General features: G+C 40.5%; 1 protein-coding gene across 1 annotated transcript; it reads left to right on the plus strand.

Moving 5' to 3' along the window:
- Positions 1 to 5,949: 5,949 nt before the first annotated feature.
- Positions 5,950 to 14,958, plus strand: ADGRG7 (adhesion G protein-coupled receptor G7). Its single transcript, XM_063393415.1, is given in 11 exon segments — positions 5,950 to 6,239; positions 6,242 to 6,291; positions 7,582 to 7,694; positions 8,913 to 9,074; positions 9,076 to 9,176; positions 9,179 to 9,262; positions 10,126 to 10,135; positions 11,462 to 11,614; positions 12,623 to 12,691; positions 12,693 to 12,774; positions 14,806 to 14,958. Coding segments are annotated over 11 exon segments (1,212 nt in total). The 5' UTR covers positions 5,950 to 6,004.
- The last annotated feature ends 2,956 nt before the right edge of the window (positions 14,959 to 17,914 follow it).

The following is a 17,914-nucleotide window of genomic DNA, read 5'->3' on the forward strand; positions in this document are numbered from 1 at the left end:
ATGTTGCAGTGGTCTGGTGCAGGGTCTGGAGACCCCTTTGGAGCCTTTGATGGGCCATGGCACCCCCTCAGCTGTCCTTCATGTGGATGCAGCTTTTCTTGGGGTGGAGGGGCCCAGAGCTGAACTGGTCTGCAGAGCTGATCCGGTCTGCGCTCTCTGAGCAGAGGATGGGTTCACTGCCTCGGACCAGAGGCTATTTCACCACACATCCAAAACCTCTCCTCCCTCCATGCTTTGGTGTGAGGGTCTGTGGGAGCCTGGCAGCAGATAAGCCTGGGGCTGCTGTCTCCATCTCAAAGGTGCTTTTTCTTTTTCTCCCAGCCCATACCTGAGTAACTTTATCTCATCTCCATCAATGTGCAGTCCAGGGTGTTAGGGCATGGTGGTCTTCCCTGCAGCTTTTATGTAGTTTTGCTATAATAGGCAAAAGTTCTTCATGAAGATGTTTAAGCCAGAAATTAAAACATTTCAGTCTCTGACACCTGGGAATTCTCTAAATGCTTTTTAACTCTAAAAATAATTTTTTTAGGCACCATGGATTAAAACACAACAGGTATTTAACAGCACACAATAATAGCATCTAACATTCTGAGGCAGAAATTACACAAAAGCATTAATGGAAGTTTAATTTGTTTCTTGTGCTTCCATAAGACATCAATGTTTGGACAAAAAATCATGACAAAATAATAACCAGGACTTTATATGAAGTGTCTTCTATGATTACACCCAAAATGGTGGTTGTAGTTTTATATTTCAGCAATGTGTGAGATCCAAAAAGCAGAGCCCCTCCCAAACCTGATTTGTGGTGCACCCCTTGTAAATCCTGTTCCCACTTTGTTGAGACGTTGGTGTACAGCAAGCAGAGGACTGAAAAAAAGAGTTGTGATGGTCCATCACTTCCAAAATAGAAAGAGAAGTGTGGAAAAATAAAATGGTCAAGACTTCTTTTGTTCTCTATGAGTTTCATAGGACATCTCATTGTCACTGTATGAAGGGAGCAATGAGCTGGAAGTGTGTTGAAGTGCTGCCACAGTTAGGAGAATAGCCTAGAGAAGGATCTGGGGAGCTCCAGCTTTGGGACCATGTCACTTAAGATTCTGGGGGCAATATGTAGAGCAGAAATGTTTATCTGTATGGTCTGTTGAGAAGATTAGACCATCAATATTTACACAGCTCTGGATATAGAAAACATTAATTATTTTTGTTACCGTACTGATGCCTTAAGTTTTAGCTTTCATATTTTTCATATTCTGTACTGCCTTGTTGTGTAACTCTGAACTTCATATTAAGTGTTAGTAAGTTCTCTTCACAGGGTTGTTAGGCAAAACAATCCTTTTCTAGCTTGAGAAGCACGGACAACCGTTACAGCCTCAGGCCCCAAAAGCATAAACAACAGCAAATTGAAGAGAGTAAATAAGGAGGACGGGACTTCATAACCTAAAGCTGTAATTGGACAATTAACCCAAATATGTAAATGGACCAAAACTTGTAAAAGTGTGAAAACTCATGACTGGTCATCCATCTTGCATCCCATCTTTGGTCCATCTTGACCAGAGCCCTGGCCAGGCCCATGTACTGTATCTTTGGAAGGCCTTTTAATAAATACCTACTTTATTCCTTTAATTCTGTCTGGTCTCTGTTCCAAGTCAGCCTCTCAAGGCATCAGTTCTATGCACCATTAGTATTTACATCCTTAGTGAAGAATAGAAAAGGGCAGGCTTTGGATGCCATTGCTACCACAATGATGACAAAGAGGGGACTAAAGCAAACAGAAACAAAAGAAAAGCCAAAGACAAGCAGTCCTGAAGAAAGTGGCACTTTTTTTGTCAAACTAGCATATGAAGCTGGTTCCTTCATGGAGGTGAGTTGTCCTGCTGCCAGCAAAGGCAGATGGTTTTGGACAGTTGAAACCTTCAGGAGAGAGGCTGAAGTGGGAATTGTGTAATGCAGGTCTTACCCCAGCCTGCAAATTCACCTGATTACTCTGCTCACCCACAGGAGACCTGCCTGGTGGGAGACTTTAAAGCAGTCCTCCTTTCTGGCATTAGTGTTAAACTGGCCATCTTAATTCATAACCTTTGCAGCATGTCAATGACATGTTCATTTTCAGGAAGATGGGCAAAGACATTTTTGTAAGCAATCCTTAGATTTCTCTCAATAGATCCCACATTGTATTGGCAAGAAGTGCAGCAGCTTGAAAAAAACAGAGACTATTGCTTCTTCCAGCAGGATCCATCTTTATTAAACACACTCCTGTATTTATATGTATCTACTATGGGGAAGTTTAAAGAAAGTCTTAGGTCATCCATGAGGAAAGACAAAACAGCCACACCACCAAGCACTCATTTGAGCTGACATTTCTGCCCTTATCAGCCATTCACTCAAACATGCCACCTCCCATGTTCTGGAAAGTAAAGGAAGAACATGCACACATGGTGTTTATGGCTGTAGTCATGCACCTTTCCCAAGAGAACAGAAAGCTTTATCAAAGTCAAGATAAACAGTGACAGGCCTGAGCCATAATTTTACATGGGTAGCAAGACCCTTATTTTATGAGGCTTTACCTACACGCACCACGAAATTCTCCATTACAGGAACTAATCTAGGTACCACCTTTCCCCAGTTTATTCAAATTATCCCATCTTTGTTATATTACAACATATTTACCATGGTTCATCTCATTGCCCTTATTTACATTCTCCCTGCAGATCCTTTAGGGCTGCATCCTTACTGCTGCTTGCCAAAGTGCTTTTTCAAAGTGTGTGTGATCTCAGGTAGAATATCTTCCAAGCAGACCCCTGCCCACTTGTATCACCACCATGTAGAGGTTTGGCTCTGCAAATCATCTGTACTCTGGTGTTAAACATCTCCCCCTCTGCAGGAGAGGAAGGACAGCTGTTTGGCAGCCATCCCAAAATCACCCTCAGCTCAAGTTTGGCTTGTGATGAAACTCTACTTTCTTTCTGTTTCCAGGAATCCAAATGTGCTCAGTATGTTTAGAAAGAAGAAGGGGAAATGAAAAATGTCAGCCCACAGCTGCTTCCTGGTTTAGGTCAGGTCTGAGTGATGTCTTTTTCCCTGTGTACTGCCAGCTCCGTAGTTGACAGCATGTCTCTGCTTCTTTGGATCTCGATCTTTCCTTCATTGTAGAGCATCTTTAAGAGGAGGGGAGAGTGTGTTATGGGCATCTGTGCAACTGCAAAGTCCAAACTTTCTGTGAGGCTGCCTTGTGATTTTGGTACCTATAGACCCCTCCTTTCGGTACCTATAGACCCCTCTTTTACATTTGTACCTTTATGAACAATTGCTCAACTGGAAAACTGTTTTTATCCTTTTTGTTGAAGTATAATACTCTTCCTGGCCTAATTTTATAGATATTTAATATCCCTTGGTCTTACACAGATGGTAAGCTGTTGGTGACTGGGCTGTGCTTAAAGAAAATAGTAATCTATGCTGGGAATCCAGCAAACTCATATAATGAGGCTCATTTTAACCTCTAACTTGAACAATATATCGATACCTACAGATTATATAGATTGTACAGCAGGATATGCAGAACATACATGTGCAATAAATCTGTATACTTGTGACTGGCCGTGTTTGAGGCTAACTATCATAGCAGTGAGCTGCTTTGTTATGGTAATGGGCTTGGAGACCTTGAGTACTTGCCAGGACACAAAGGGATGCCATAGTATCTCCAATTTATTGACAGTCAAGAGACAAAGTCGTTTCTACACATTCTACATCACATAACAAGAATCTGTGGAACCACTTCACATCGCCCCTGTCAATTACTGTCATCATTATATCTGTATATAAAAATATGGTATAGTTCATGCAGGCTGTCTTGGTTTGAAAGACAGGTGTCTGCTAAGGAAGGCAGGCGCCTCCCTTGGAATGGAAAATACGACGCCCTCCCCTCCCACGTATTATAATTTTGAAATTAGGGGGCCTTCAGCCAGACATAAGGGAAAAGGAATAACAGTTCTTTACCAGTGTGTGTATAGATAATGAGGCAAACAATGATCCCATCAACAAACACAAACACACAATTAACACTCTCCTCTGTGGTTTAAGCAGCCCTGGGGTGCAGTTCCGGAAACGGCCGGCAGGGGCGCTGTGGGCTCCCGGCGGGCAGGGCGGGTGTGATGGCTCCCGCTCGCCTGCAGGGGGCGCTGTGGCGTCGGCCCGGCCATCTTTCTCCACATTAGTGATGGCGGACACAGCCGGCACAAAGAGATGGAGGAGGGGTCTCCTTTAGGAAGTTCCCAAGGGAGCTGATCCCAGTGCCCCAGTGTCCCAGTGAAAGGGACGGGACGAGAAGTGAAAGGGACGGGAAGGGAAGGGAAGGTGCAGGAAGGGAAGGGAAGGTGCGGGAAGGGAAGGGAAGGTGCGGGAAGGTGCGGGAAGGTGCGGGAAGGGAAGGTGCGGGAAGGTGCGGGAAGGGAAGGTGCGGGAAGGGAAGGTGCGGGAAGGGAAGGTGCGGGAAGGTGCGGGAAGGTGCGGGAAGGGAAGGGAAGGTGCGGGAAGGTGCGGGAAGGTGCGGGAAGGGAAGGGAAGGGAAGGTGCGGGAAGGGAAGGGAAGGGAAGGGAAGGGAAGGGAAGGGAAGGGAAGGGAAGGGAAGGGAAGGGAAGGGAAGGGAAGGGAAGGGAAGGGAAGGGAAGGGAAGGGAAGGGAAGGGAAGGGAAGGGAAGGGAAGGGAAGGGAAGGGAAGGGAAGGGAAGGGAAGGGAAGGGAAGGGAAGGGAAGGGAAGGGAAGGGAAGGGAAGGGAAGGGAAGGGAAGGGAAGGGAAGGTGCGGGAAGGGAAGGTGCGGGAAGGGAAGGGAAGGGAAGGGAAGGGAAGGGAAGGGAAGGGAAGGGAAGGGAAGGGAAGGGAAGGGAAGGGAAGGGAAGGGAAGGGAAGGGAAGGGAAGGGAAGGGAAGGGAAGGGAAGGGAAGGGAAGGGAAGGTGCGGGAAGGGAAGGGAAGGGAAGGGAAGGGAAGGGAAGGGAAGGGAAGGGAAGGGAAGGGAAGGGAAGGGAAGGGAAGGGAAGGGAAGGGAAGGGAAGGGAAGGGAAGGGAAGGGAAGGGAAGGGAAGGGAAGGGAAGGGAAGGGAAGGGAAGGGAAGGGAAGGGAAGGGAAGGGAAGGGAAGGGAAGGGAAGGGAAGGGAAGGGAAGGGAAGGGAAGGGAAGGGAAGGGAAGGGAAGGGAAGGGAAGGGAAGGGAAGGGAAGGATACACATATTCATTTGGAGAATGTTCATTTTTCATGCTACTTCTAACTGTTACTTTCAGATAACACCACTGTGCTTTGACTTCCTCTACTAGGAACTTTTTCCAGATGTCAATGCTTTCTTGCAGACAATACTCTTATGTGTGTCCATTTGCCAAACCCCCTGAATATTTAGATAATATGTATTCAGTTTTGACATAGTTTCTCCAGAAAACAGTAGTTGGCTTCTTCTTACAATATTTAACAAAGTTTTTAAGCTCAAACACATACATGACAGATCAGTAATCATCACCATGGAACCATGCAACTGATCCAAGAAATGTGTAATTTCTAAGGGAATTACTGAAACAAACTTTTTTACTCCTATTTTTATTCTTAATTTTTATTTGAACTACCAAATACATTGAATGGCTGTGTTCACTTCTTATTTGCATCCAAGCTGCTTGTTGCTCATTAAAAGTAGTTCTAATTGCTGTAACCTGCAGAAGTATGAAAATGACTGCATGTCATTTGATGTGTGAGTGCATGAGCACCACTGTGCTGTAGGAGGGGAGGGAGGGGTCACTCCATTTATCATTGTTTGCTTCCTGTTCCAGTGTGGATTCAGCTCTGGTCGGCAGTAACAGTGCTACCAAAAACTGAAAGCTCGTTTGGCTTACATATAATTCAACTGGCAGTTGTTTAATGCTTAGTCAGTGGGAGCCTGAATCCTAATCACCTGAATAATTCACAGGAACTGATAATTTCATAGGCAATCTTGACTGAGAAAGGCACATAAAGTAAGTTTAAAATGCCAAATTACGGTGTTATTGATATCATTCATAAGGTTTACTGGAAACCCATGTATACCTTAGTAGCTGTCAGCTTCCCTTTCCAAATCAAACACACTTTCAGTTCACACTGTTTGCTGGTGCCTATCTCTGTTTCTGTAGCTGTTTTTTCTCCTTGCAGTCCCAATCCCTCGTATGACACATCTGAACTACAGCTGCATAATCATGCCTGTGTCTTTTGGGATTACACTGTAAACGATGCAGGTGTAATCACACCACTCATTTTGCTTTCTGTTGGTAGGGCATTGTCCTTTCTTCAGTGGGAAGAGTCTGGGGTTGTTGAATTTCTTTGGTTGGTTGGTTGTTTCTATCTCTGAGACCAGCATGGCAGTATAAGGGTATAGGTGCACTCAAGCTAGAACTTACAAGAGTTTCAAGTGTCCCCAGGTACTTGTTGCTGCCCTGTGGCAGATCTGGCAAACTGGGCAAGTTGTGCCCTAGCTGCTGAATAGCCAAATGTTTTGGCAAGTCCTGGCTTCCTCTGACACAACCTGTGGCTGTGCCCACCTGCTCGTGCAGCTCTTAGCAGGGAAGGGTTGGCCTAATTAATTCCCCTTGCCCAGTGTTGTAGCCTCCAGCTCTGCAGCTCCCGTGCTGCAGCTGGTGGTTAAACGAGGGTTTGTCTAAAGGCTGAAGTGTCCCCAGATGAACAATAGAGCTGCCTGGAATCTGGGCTAGCTGTGGCACTGCCTTGTGCTGAGTAAATAACTCAGAGGATTTAGCATTACCTACTCCCTTTGCTTATATGTTTATAAAAGCACTTGCTCTGTAAATATTAAGCTTTCAACCATGAAGTTTTATACATTGCCCTCTTTTACTAACAAGACTATTTAGGAATGAATGCCTGTTTCTGATGTTTGTTCTTCTTTCAGTATTTACTTCAGCTTCTTTAAACAAAACACACCCTGGGTAAAATCACATATCTATGGTCACTGTCTGCAGCGTGCCAGCATTTCAGAGTCTGTTTTTACTGTCTTCACAGAACAGAATTTCCATATTTGTACTATTTACTTGTTTCTGTATTTCCCTTTATGTTATGCATGTCCTTTTTGCACAAAGTGACTACATTCTAAATAAGATTCCCATCTGTTTACGGAAATGCAACAGCATTTTCTGTTTCATTGAATACATTTACATTTACTTGCTGCTTTATTGTCACTATACAAACATAGACTGGTTTCAATTTATCAATATTTGTAATATCTCACCTTAGACCAAGAAGTGAAAATTCAGAATGCTCACCAGTATGAAAAGTTAAAAGCTGCTTTGTAAAATCTGTCTCACCTTGCAAATTATTGAATAATTTCATCTGCTATTTTGATGAATATTTGACTGGTATTGTTAAATCTCTTTTTGGTGTTTTTCACAAGCTTCTCTAGTTTTGGTGTCCAGAATTATTTTGTGGGATCTAAAAATTCTGGCAGTGGCTGGCAATAATCCTAACTTTACTAAAACATTCTTGTTTCTATGAAACAGAAACTTTAAAAATAAATTTATCTCTTCTCATCTCATGTAACTAACACAATTGGTTTTCCAGGCATTTCAGATAAAATATAAATATGCAAAGCCTTTGGATTATATTTCTTATATTGGTGTTGGATTGTCCATGGCTAGTCTGGTTATTACCATTTTGTTTCACATACTCACTATGTAAGAGGGAAGATGTTAAACCGCAAGTATTTTACATTAAGTTACAATATTTTATTCTGTATGTAGTTTGAGGAAAACAAAAGCAGCCGGTTTAAAGCATATTGCAATATTATTGATTAGCAAATAATATTTTCAAAAACAGCTAAATCACATAGCATGGCTTGGGGCTCACTGGCACCTCTGTTACTACCCCGGCAGGCACTGACAACACAGACCCAGAGTGGAGTTATCACTGCACAGGTCTGTGACGCACACTGAGCTTCTCAGTTCACTGTCTCAATACTAGGCTTTAAAACATGTCACAGTGTTCCACCACCAGCGTGACCTCCCCCACACCCTGGTATTACAATGTGGAAACAGTTATCTTTTTTTCTAGGCAGTAGTTGCTCGTGCTACTGTTTTATTGTGAATGACTTAATACAAACACAATTGCTGCAAATTTTCTTGAGGGACATGCCTGTGATTAATGGTGTCCTGTGATTCCCCTCTGAACAATGAGTGAAGTCATGCCAGCAGAGCTATAGTTATAATAGATTAATCCATGTTTCTCATCCTGCTTGCACTAAGGCAGATTTGGAGCAATTCCATCCAGGTTCCCATTTTTAAGACTGTAGGAGCTTCCAGCCTCTGCTTTTTAAATGTATTTATTTATAATGGAGGTGATGGAGTTACCATCCCAGGAGGTGTTTAAGGAAAGACTGGACATGGCACTCAGTGTCAGGGTCTGGTTGACATGGTGGTGTTTGGTCATAGGTTGGACTCAATGATCTTGGAGGTCTTTTCCAACCTAACTGAATCTGCGATTCCGTGATTCGGAGATAAGACAAAGTCCGGAAGTAGAGATTTATTATTCTCTTGCACTTTGGAGAATGTTAGAAATACTTGTTTCATGCTACCTCACTTCTTAACACTGGAAAAACGGATTCCAAAAAGAGCAGAGGAGAAAAAATAAAATGCATCCCAAACTGCTGTCAGTCAAGGCCTAGTACTAAAAGGTGCTGGATATTCTCTGTTCTTGTCAAAGCAGACAAAACTGATGGATTTGTTAGGCTGTCTGAGAGTAATATTGGTGCAATTCTGCAAACAAATTAGTGTTTTGGTTTCTGTCTGTATTGAAGTTTCTCCTCTCTAGCTTGCTTTTAGTATTACCAAAAATGAGAAAATATTTGACATTTTTTCTCATTTTTCTTTTCCTCCTAAACATATATCTACCAATAGGAAAACTCAAAACTTATCAGTAAAGTGGATGTTAGTGAGTCTGTGCTTTTCTATGCTCATTTTTAACATCACCTCTGGAATTGAAAACCGGACTGCCAGGAAGTGAAGGAATGATACCACCAGATGCTACCAGCAATACCTTCCTTATGATGCCTCCAGTGCCACTCACCTCTGACATGGTGGATCCCCCTGCAGACTCCTGGTGCATGGCTGTGGCTGTCCTACTGCACTATTTCTTGTTGGCAGCATTTCTGTGGTCAGCACTCCTGCACTGTTGTACTTATCACTGCTCAAAGCCATGTAGCCGCTGCCTGGACGTTTCCTTGTAACCATGTCAGTGATTGGATGGGGCAAGATTTAAAGTTGTCCATAGGGCAACTTTCACATTACAGAGTACATTCAAGGGGAGTTGTAAAGATAGCAGATCAGCAGAGAGCAATTAGAATCAGTGTCTCTGGGTTAGTGCCACATGATTTCAGAATCTCCTGTTGCTGCAAGCCAGCAACTTTGAATATAAAGAGAGGTAGTTTCAAAAGATACGATAGACACATTACTCAGAATACCAAAAAACAAAATAATATTCCACTTGCCATCCTGAAAGACCTTCCAGTGCTTTCTACGTCTTGTCAACTTAGCTCTGAAAGGCAGCCATTACCTGTGAAATGAGGGCTTTCAATGCTTCTCTTTCTCTGGGGAATGCAAAATGATACATCAAACAAACTACACAGAGAAATAATAAGGCTCAGTACAGCTAATCAAGTAGGTGTATGGCCACCACATGCACATTTATCTTTAGGATATATTTTACAGTAAAGAATAATAGGGGAGACCTAATGGACAAAGGTGGAGGAAAAACAGGGACAATTTCAGAAGAACAGGGTTATCCTGCAACAAGCTTTACCTCTTTTCTTTTTCATTTTCCAATAATCTCAAGTTAGAAGTCCACATGTCCTAAATTAGTATCACAACATGACCATCATCTGGAAGGGTGTTTGTATTTACATTTCCTGAACAAGTCTGCCTTTCTTTCACATCATCCACTGTTGCCAGGGTACATGTAAGCCTGATAGCCTGCTTTTGTATGTGGGCACTCCAATGAATACCTATGCCAAAAACACAGGGCAAATAGAAGTAAGTTATTATGGCCAGATTTTAAATACATGTGAGGTATGTATATTTCAGTACATTAATTTAATTAATATGTTAAATGCAGGTACTGAAATGTAGTTATGCACTTAAGTGAAGGGGTGCAGTATCAGCTAGGCTGAGGGTGTCTGCAGTTTGCATTTCAATTCCCAGAGGACTGTACAGTCTTGCAGAAAGATTTAAGGCAGATGTAGATGTAGTACCCCAGATCCTTATTGAGGAGAAAATATGTTTCCTTCTAGTAAATATCTAGGTTGAGTGAAGAGTTTTCTTTTGAGTACTTAGAAGTACAAAATAGTGTACCAACAATAAATATACTAATTATATTAATATTAACATTTGCATTATAATTAAGTAATATCAGTTAATTGTAATACTATATAATAATATAATTAATATTAATAATAGAATAATTACCGTTAATAATTAATATTGATAATAGTATTAATAATAAGCCATCACAAAAGGCATGGGATAGCAAGTGCTGTAATAATATGTAGACTTAAAATTCTTCCTGTTGGTAGTGTAGAGCTTTTTCTTCTCTGTCAGCAGCTGCCAGTTTTATTGCAAATACTATGGCAGGGATTCCTAATTAATAAAAGAAACATTAGCAATTTATTGTTTGGTTGCACAGGCAACCCTTCCACACAAATAGCTTCTCGCCTTCTAAATTCCATAGGTTTTAAGATCTATGTTGCACCTGTCTTGTACTAAGTTAAAAGGGTTTTCTGTAGCCTGGACAGAAGGCAGAACTGAGGGTTGTGAGCATTATTTTTCTGAGGACAGCTCATGTCTGTGACTTGCTGGGTTTTGCCATCAGAGCTTCAACATAGCTTCCTGAGCCAACACCAGGTGACACAGGAAGCTCCTCCTGGGCTGTAGTGGGCTCCCTTATCACAGCTGTGCAACCCTACCTTCTGGTCAGCAGTGAGAAACAAATTTGGGAACATTTTGTACCGATCAACATTACATTTCATACCAGATTGATGCAGAGCATAACTTTTGCCCTGCAAGAAGCTTAGCTGTCAGGTTTGCCTCCTCAATTCTTTTGCTTCACTTCTTGTCTTCCCCATCTCCTGCCTACCAGCTCACACTGGGCAGCACATCTCGTGGGGAGGAACCTCATGCAAAACTTTTTATCCTGGTGATAAACATGCTCCTTAAAGTCTGTTCCTTCTTCATCCCTGTTTGATGTATCATTTTGCATTCCCCAGAGAAAGAGAAGCATGATTGAAAGCCCTCATTTCGCAAGGGATGGCTGCCTTTCAGAGCTAAGCTGACAAGATCTAGAAAGCACTGTAAGGTCTTTCAGGATGGCAAGTGGAATATTATTTTGGTTTTTTCGGTATTTTGAATAATGTGTCTAACATATCTTTTGAAACTACCTCTCTTTATATTCAAAGTTGCTGGCTTGCAGCCCTGGACCAAAATCAGAATTTCAGTGTGTAAAAGCCCACTTTGTGGTCATTCCTCTTGCCAGCAGCACTCATACTTCTGTTTAATATCTTGATCTTCATCAGGATCAGTATCTCTGTGATATGGAAGAAGATGAATTTGTAAGGTAAGATGGCACAGGACTCCTTATATCTTTAGGTAAATTTATTCCTCAGTCTCTTGTCACCAGCTCAGGCTTTCTTGTCACAAATTTTGATTTTTGACAAAAACTTTTATTTTAAAGAAATGTATACTTTATGCAGGCAGAAAATTAATTCCTTTTGTTACAATGGGTCAGACTTTTTTCAAGTGCATATCAATGAACACATTCAGACTTTCATCCCGCTTTTTGGATTGGAGTGTCACTAAACTTGGCTTCAATTACAGTTATTCCAAATTTAAATCCCTAAAAGTGAGAGGAAAGCAGGTCTAGCCAGCTGGGAATTATGAATTTCTCAGCGCAGCCAAACACCATGCCAGTTCTTGAGCAGCTTGAAGCAGATTTACTTGCTCAGTTTTACATCAACACTATGTATTGTCACAGGCTGTATGTCACAAGCCCTCAGTGTACACTGTATTATTTAAAAAGGGATTGCTTTAATTTTTATTAATTCCATGGGACTGATCCATTCAACGAGATTTTGTACCATTTCTTCATTTCTTTAAGTACAATTTTCATGGTTGGAGCAAACAAAATACCTTATCTCTGAGTCTGTTCAGGCTTGAGAGAAACTGAATATTCAAACTTTACAGGCAGCTAATTCTTATGTTGAACATTAAGTGCATTTGGATGAACTTATAAGCACTCTAAAAAATTTATAATAGCTAACATGTTAGTTTTCAATTGCTTTGGCAAACCTCACTTTTTAAATTAAAAACAGGTACATCCAAGCTGCACACTCCAAAGACAGATTTATCAGACAAAGATTAGTCTGATAAATGTGGTTACACTTGATTTTCTGGATTTCTACTCCGAATGATACATCAAACAAATGTAGGGAAGTGTATCTTCTCAACTCACCTTAATAATACCTTTTTTGCAATATGGCCCAAATAAATAGAAAGTTTAAAACTCAAATATTAAATGGTATAGAGAAAGATTTAATAACTTTTTGTGTGTGTACTTCTAGGAATAAAAAGGATTCATTAACAAAAAATATGATTAGCATTATCTCTATAGTGGTAGTGCTCAGCATCACCAATTGGCTACTTCAAGTTAATAAGTCATGAAAAAACATGTCTTGCTTTCTGCTTTCTGTTTTGCATTTTGAATGCTGCCCAGGTATAATAATAATTAGCAATTCTGAGACTAATAATTGAGATTTAAAAACAAAAATCAGACATATTTGTTCTATAGCTTGATACAGGGTGGGAACTTGTTGGAAACCAGTTATAGGGATTCAGTTAGGTTTTTTTCAGAAATAAATGCTGGTCTGTTACACATAAAGCTCTTCCCCTTGTACAAATCAATATGGGATTTTATTTCAAGGTCAGCACTGAAAAGACTGTTCTGTCTGGGTGGCTTCTCTCATACCAAATCACATATAAAATTATTTTCGGAAAGAATAGCAGGAAAAAACTCCTCTGCAACAGTTGTTGGAAAGAGTCCCAGGGAAGTAACAAGAGCTTCATGGCTTGAGGTCTTTCACAGAGATACTGAAAAAAAAGCCTTCAGGGAAGTCTCTGCCTCTTCTTTCCCCCCACAGCCCTGCTGGATTCTTGGCCTTGCATTACTATAAATACATCCCCTCATATGAGGCATATGAAGTACTTGGAGTAATGGATTCTTCATTGTTATGGCCCTGGCTATTTTCTATAAAACAGCTAATTGGAAATATGTGAAAATCCACCCATCCCCAAACATTCAGTTGTTTATTTTCAGTTTGATCTACTGATAACTGAGTGCCTGTACACCAGTGACAATCAGATCTGCAAACTCTGTGCAAAAAAGTCCTGAAGTGATCCTATTACACTGATGGACAGAATATGCCCAGGATTTAAAACTGAGATCATGAACAGGAAATATTTGAAAACATTAGCTTTTTTTTTTTTTTTTTTTTTTTTTTTTTTTTTTTTGACTCAGGATTCTCCTGTTTAATCCTTGAAATGAGAATTCAGAAAACCAGTATAGAAATGCCAGTATAGAAATGTTAGTCTTTATTCCCTTTGTGTGAACCTGACTGAAGTGCTGATATGGCACACCACATTTGATGCTTATGGCATCCTCAGCCCAGTCTTATCTTCATCCTATCCAGATCAGAGTAATAATATGATTCTGAGACAGGCTCCTGACACATGAAAACTAATCCATTACAATGTGCAAATGAGGCATCTACAGTTGGGAATCATCTGTTGCCCGGAACGCAAAAATCAATGACACGGAGGCAGAGGTCTTCAGTGAAAGCTGCTCCCTATCACTGTGGAGGCCTAGCCAGAAAACAGACTGGGGACACAGATCTGGGTGCAACAGAGACGCAGGGCAGAAGCCCTGCCCCTCAGTTTATTTGCCATTATATCCCTGTGGCAAGGTGACCATGGATTGGAGAAGGGTAGCGCCACCTCTCCTGCCACATTGGTCCAGGAGGCTGTCATTCAACCTCCCCTTCTCTTGGAGAAGGAATTCATAACATTGCCAATATTTAAAAAATATGGTCCTGTGTTTACAATTCACCAGCGTGAGAAACTGCACATTTCTCCTTTAATATGAACGCTCAGCAAACCAGGAAAAGCTCATGGCAACAGCTCCCCACTGAAAAAAGGGGCCAGCCTGTTTATTTCTTTTCCTTTTATAATTTTGTGGGTCTGGTAGCACATTGGCTCCTGGGGTTACTACCCCTTCACCCCACTGGCCAGACCAGCTGTCAACCAACATTATTTTCAGGCTGGAAATATGTAAGCAAAGGACGGTGAACAAAACCAAGAAAGGTTGTTTATGTTCCAAAGCCTGAGAAAGTGAAAAAACTGACCCTTAATATCGCACAGTAGCTAAAGAACTGACTCCATCTTATAAGCAAGTAGAAGGCTTTAAAAAATCTCAGAAAAATCAGGGCAACAATCATCTACACGGAATCGTTTTCCTGTTGAAAGTACTTCTTTTATTTCAAGTTATTGATGTAATTGTTAGCAGTTACCAAAAATCATTTTATGGTTGTTTTTCAAATCCAGTCACATTGACTGATCTTTTCTGGTTTTAACAGTAAAATATTTAGTCCACACTTTCATTTCCTCTACTGGGACTCCAGATTTGTATTCTGTTCACTTTCAGAACACCACTCTTCAAGAAAAAACTTCCAAAGTGTTTCCTGTTTTCCAGGTATCACTGTATCTGCATTCAAAACCATAAAGTGTTTCAAAATCACAGCCTGAAAAACATTCATAGGAAACTTTCAGATCAACCCAGACTTTTTCAGACAATATTTCCTTGTCTAGTTTCCCTAACCAGAACCAGAAACCTGCAAACATGTGAAATCCTGTGTTGTTCATGGTTTGTTTCATGCAGCTCTCACAGGTACCTCGAGTGACAGACACATTTCTTCAGCTGCAGGTAGTTGGGAATAGATATTAAGTTGAGACCACGAGGAGCCAGGAGCAGGAGCACGTGCTGCCAGGAGAATGTGACTGCAATCCAGGCAAGCAGCACCAGAGCCTCTTGGTGCTGCTTGTATTCCAAGGTCTTCGCAAGTACCCGAGCCAATTGTGAAATACAAAGTTATGTTTCGTGTCAGGGAAATGAAGAAAATCTGTGTAATCATAGTGGTGGAACACAGCCATGGGACAGTTATAAAGATGAGTTCTAATAAACAGCTGAGGAAAGCATGGAAGGAAGTTTTTGAATAAATCTTTTGCTTGCAATTATCTATTATAAGTCTCAAGCTATTCTGCAATAAGTGTCCTTTAATTATAACTTTAGAAGCTTGCTTTGTATTAAAGAATTTTAAACTGTAGTTTTAGAGTGCAAAAAGGTTTTTTTAGACAAAAGAAGGAAATAAGGAGGGGGCTCAGGCCTCACACAAGGGGGGAAAACATCCTGGACATGAAGATATGACTTCAGCTCACTGATTTATGGCTCCTGGAGAGGGAAACTGGACATCAGCATTAGAGATTGATGGACTTGAAAATAGAGATGGGACCCCACATCTAGAAGCCAGATCCCACCACCTGGAAAAACATATCCTGGAAGTACATCCTGGAGTATTGAAATATCAGAATAGATCACAATAGTCTATAGAATTATACAGGACAATCTATAGATTTATGGCTGTTAAGTATTGAATTGTGACGTTAAAACTAGAAATGGAAACTGCTGAGAAAGCTTATGAATATGTATGAATATAGCAAATAAAATACCATCAAATCCAGCAATAGGTGTGCAGTTGGAAGGGAAAACCCCTACCACTGTACCCAGCGCTGCCTTTTTGCTCACACTTTACCATGTTAATTAATTAATTATTAAATTGCTGCTTGATATATTGGCCGTGTCAAGCGTCTTATTTTTAACACAATGACTGTTTTATACTCCAGTACAGACCTACAGAGGTTGCTCTCTTTATGCCCTTTGTATATTCCAGGCCAATGCACTGCAGCTCTCCTCTCCCTTTCATAAGTAAAAATGCAATTTAATTAGAAACCAAAGGGTATATCAACAAGCAGCAGTTGTAAATACACTGTGCATTACACATGAGACACTCTGAGTGTCTTCATAGAAGGGTTTCATAGTCCTCCATGTCTTAGAAATCCATGCTCTCTTATAAGGCAGAAAATAAGTGTACGGTAGCATTGATAAAACCCTAAAAAGAAGAGTCACATCAGAAGTAAGGCTGAAGTTCATCACTACTGCTCCAGAAAAAGCAGAGGAAGGTGATTAAAAGTTACTTAGGACAGGTAGTTCATACTTTTTTTTTTTTTTTTTTTTTTTTTTTTTTTTTTTTTTTTTGATAGGAAATTCATGTACCTTTGGGCATTCATTTTTTATTTGTAAATCCAATGTATAATACTTGCTTTTGTCAATTCCTCCAATTTCCTTCAGAAATCTGTGTGGTTCAGGAAGGACGATACTTGATCGTGTTATAAAACACAGCTAGGCACTGTGAGGATGACTCTTTAAATAAGTGATAACATTTTCCAATCATTGATATTTTTTCCACACAAACGAAAGTATTCTCTAGAGAACATCCCATTTAATTTTGAATGGCTCTTTTAAAAAAACTAATAAAAATATTGTTTCCATCTTATCCCAAAAACCAAGCAAAAACCCAAGAAGAATTTGAAGTATGGAATTGAAAGTGCTGACTTCTTTTACTAATTCTGCATGCTGTCTCTAAGTATTTCAGATGTGAATGAAATGCTATTATTGCTAACACTGAACATGTTTAATACAAAACATTTTTGGCATAAACCTCCCAATTATACATTTTATGGCTGTTTTTTCTTTCATCTAGGAAATCCTAGTTTCAGAAACGGAACAAACTAAAATGATCTTTTTCGAGTTATATGCTAAATGGTTACAGGAACAACAGTTCACCTCTTATCTACACGTGGAATATATTTATCTTCACGGTGCAGTGAACTTTGGTATTGTTTGTGATGTGTGGACTTTAGGGATCACAAAGTTTCTTGTTAACACTTCGGAAACCCTGCTTTGATAAAGAAATGGGTTGGAGCAGGATTGAATCATCAGTACAAAGTGTTAAAAATAAGACGCTTGACATGGCCAATATATCAAGCAGCAATTTAATAATTAATTAATTAACATGGTAAAGTGTGAGCAAAAAGGCAGCGCTGGGTACAGTGGTAGGGGTTTTCCCTTCCAACTGCACACCCATTGCTGGATTTGATGGTATTTTATTTGCTATATTCATACATATTCATAAGCTTTCTCAGCAGTTTCCATTTCTAGTTTTAACATCACAATTCAATACCTAACAGCCATAAATCTATAGATTGTCCTGTATAATTCTATAGACCATTGTGATCTATTCTGATATTTCAATACTCCAGGATGTACTTCCAGGATATGTTTTTCCAGGTGGTGGGATCTGGCTTCCAGATGTGGGGTCCCATCTCTATTTTCAAGTCCATCAATCTCTAATGCTGATGTCCAGTTTCCCTCTCCAGGAGCCATAAATCAGTGAGCTGAAGTCATATCTTCATGTCCAGGATGTTTTCCCCCCTTGTGTGAGGCCTGAGCCCCCTCCTTATTTCCTTCTTTTGTCTAAAAAAACCTTTTTGCACTCTAAAACTACAGTTTAAAATTCTTTAATACAAAGCAAGCTTCTAAAGTTATAATTAAAGGACACTTATTGCAGAATAGCTTGAGACTTATAATAGATAATTGCAAGCAAAAGATTTATTCAAAAACTTCCTTCCATGCTTTCCTCAGCTGTTTATTAGAACTCATCTTTATAACTGTCCCATGGCTGTGT

Source organism: Prinia subflava, chromosome 3 (genome assembly GCF_021018805.1).
Source record: "Prinia subflava isolate CZ2003 ecotype Zambia chromosome 3, Cam_Psub_1.2, whole genome shotgun sequence".
NCBI classification, from domain to species: Eukaryota; Metazoa; Chordata; class Aves; order Passeriformes; family Cisticolidae; genus Prinia; species Prinia subflava.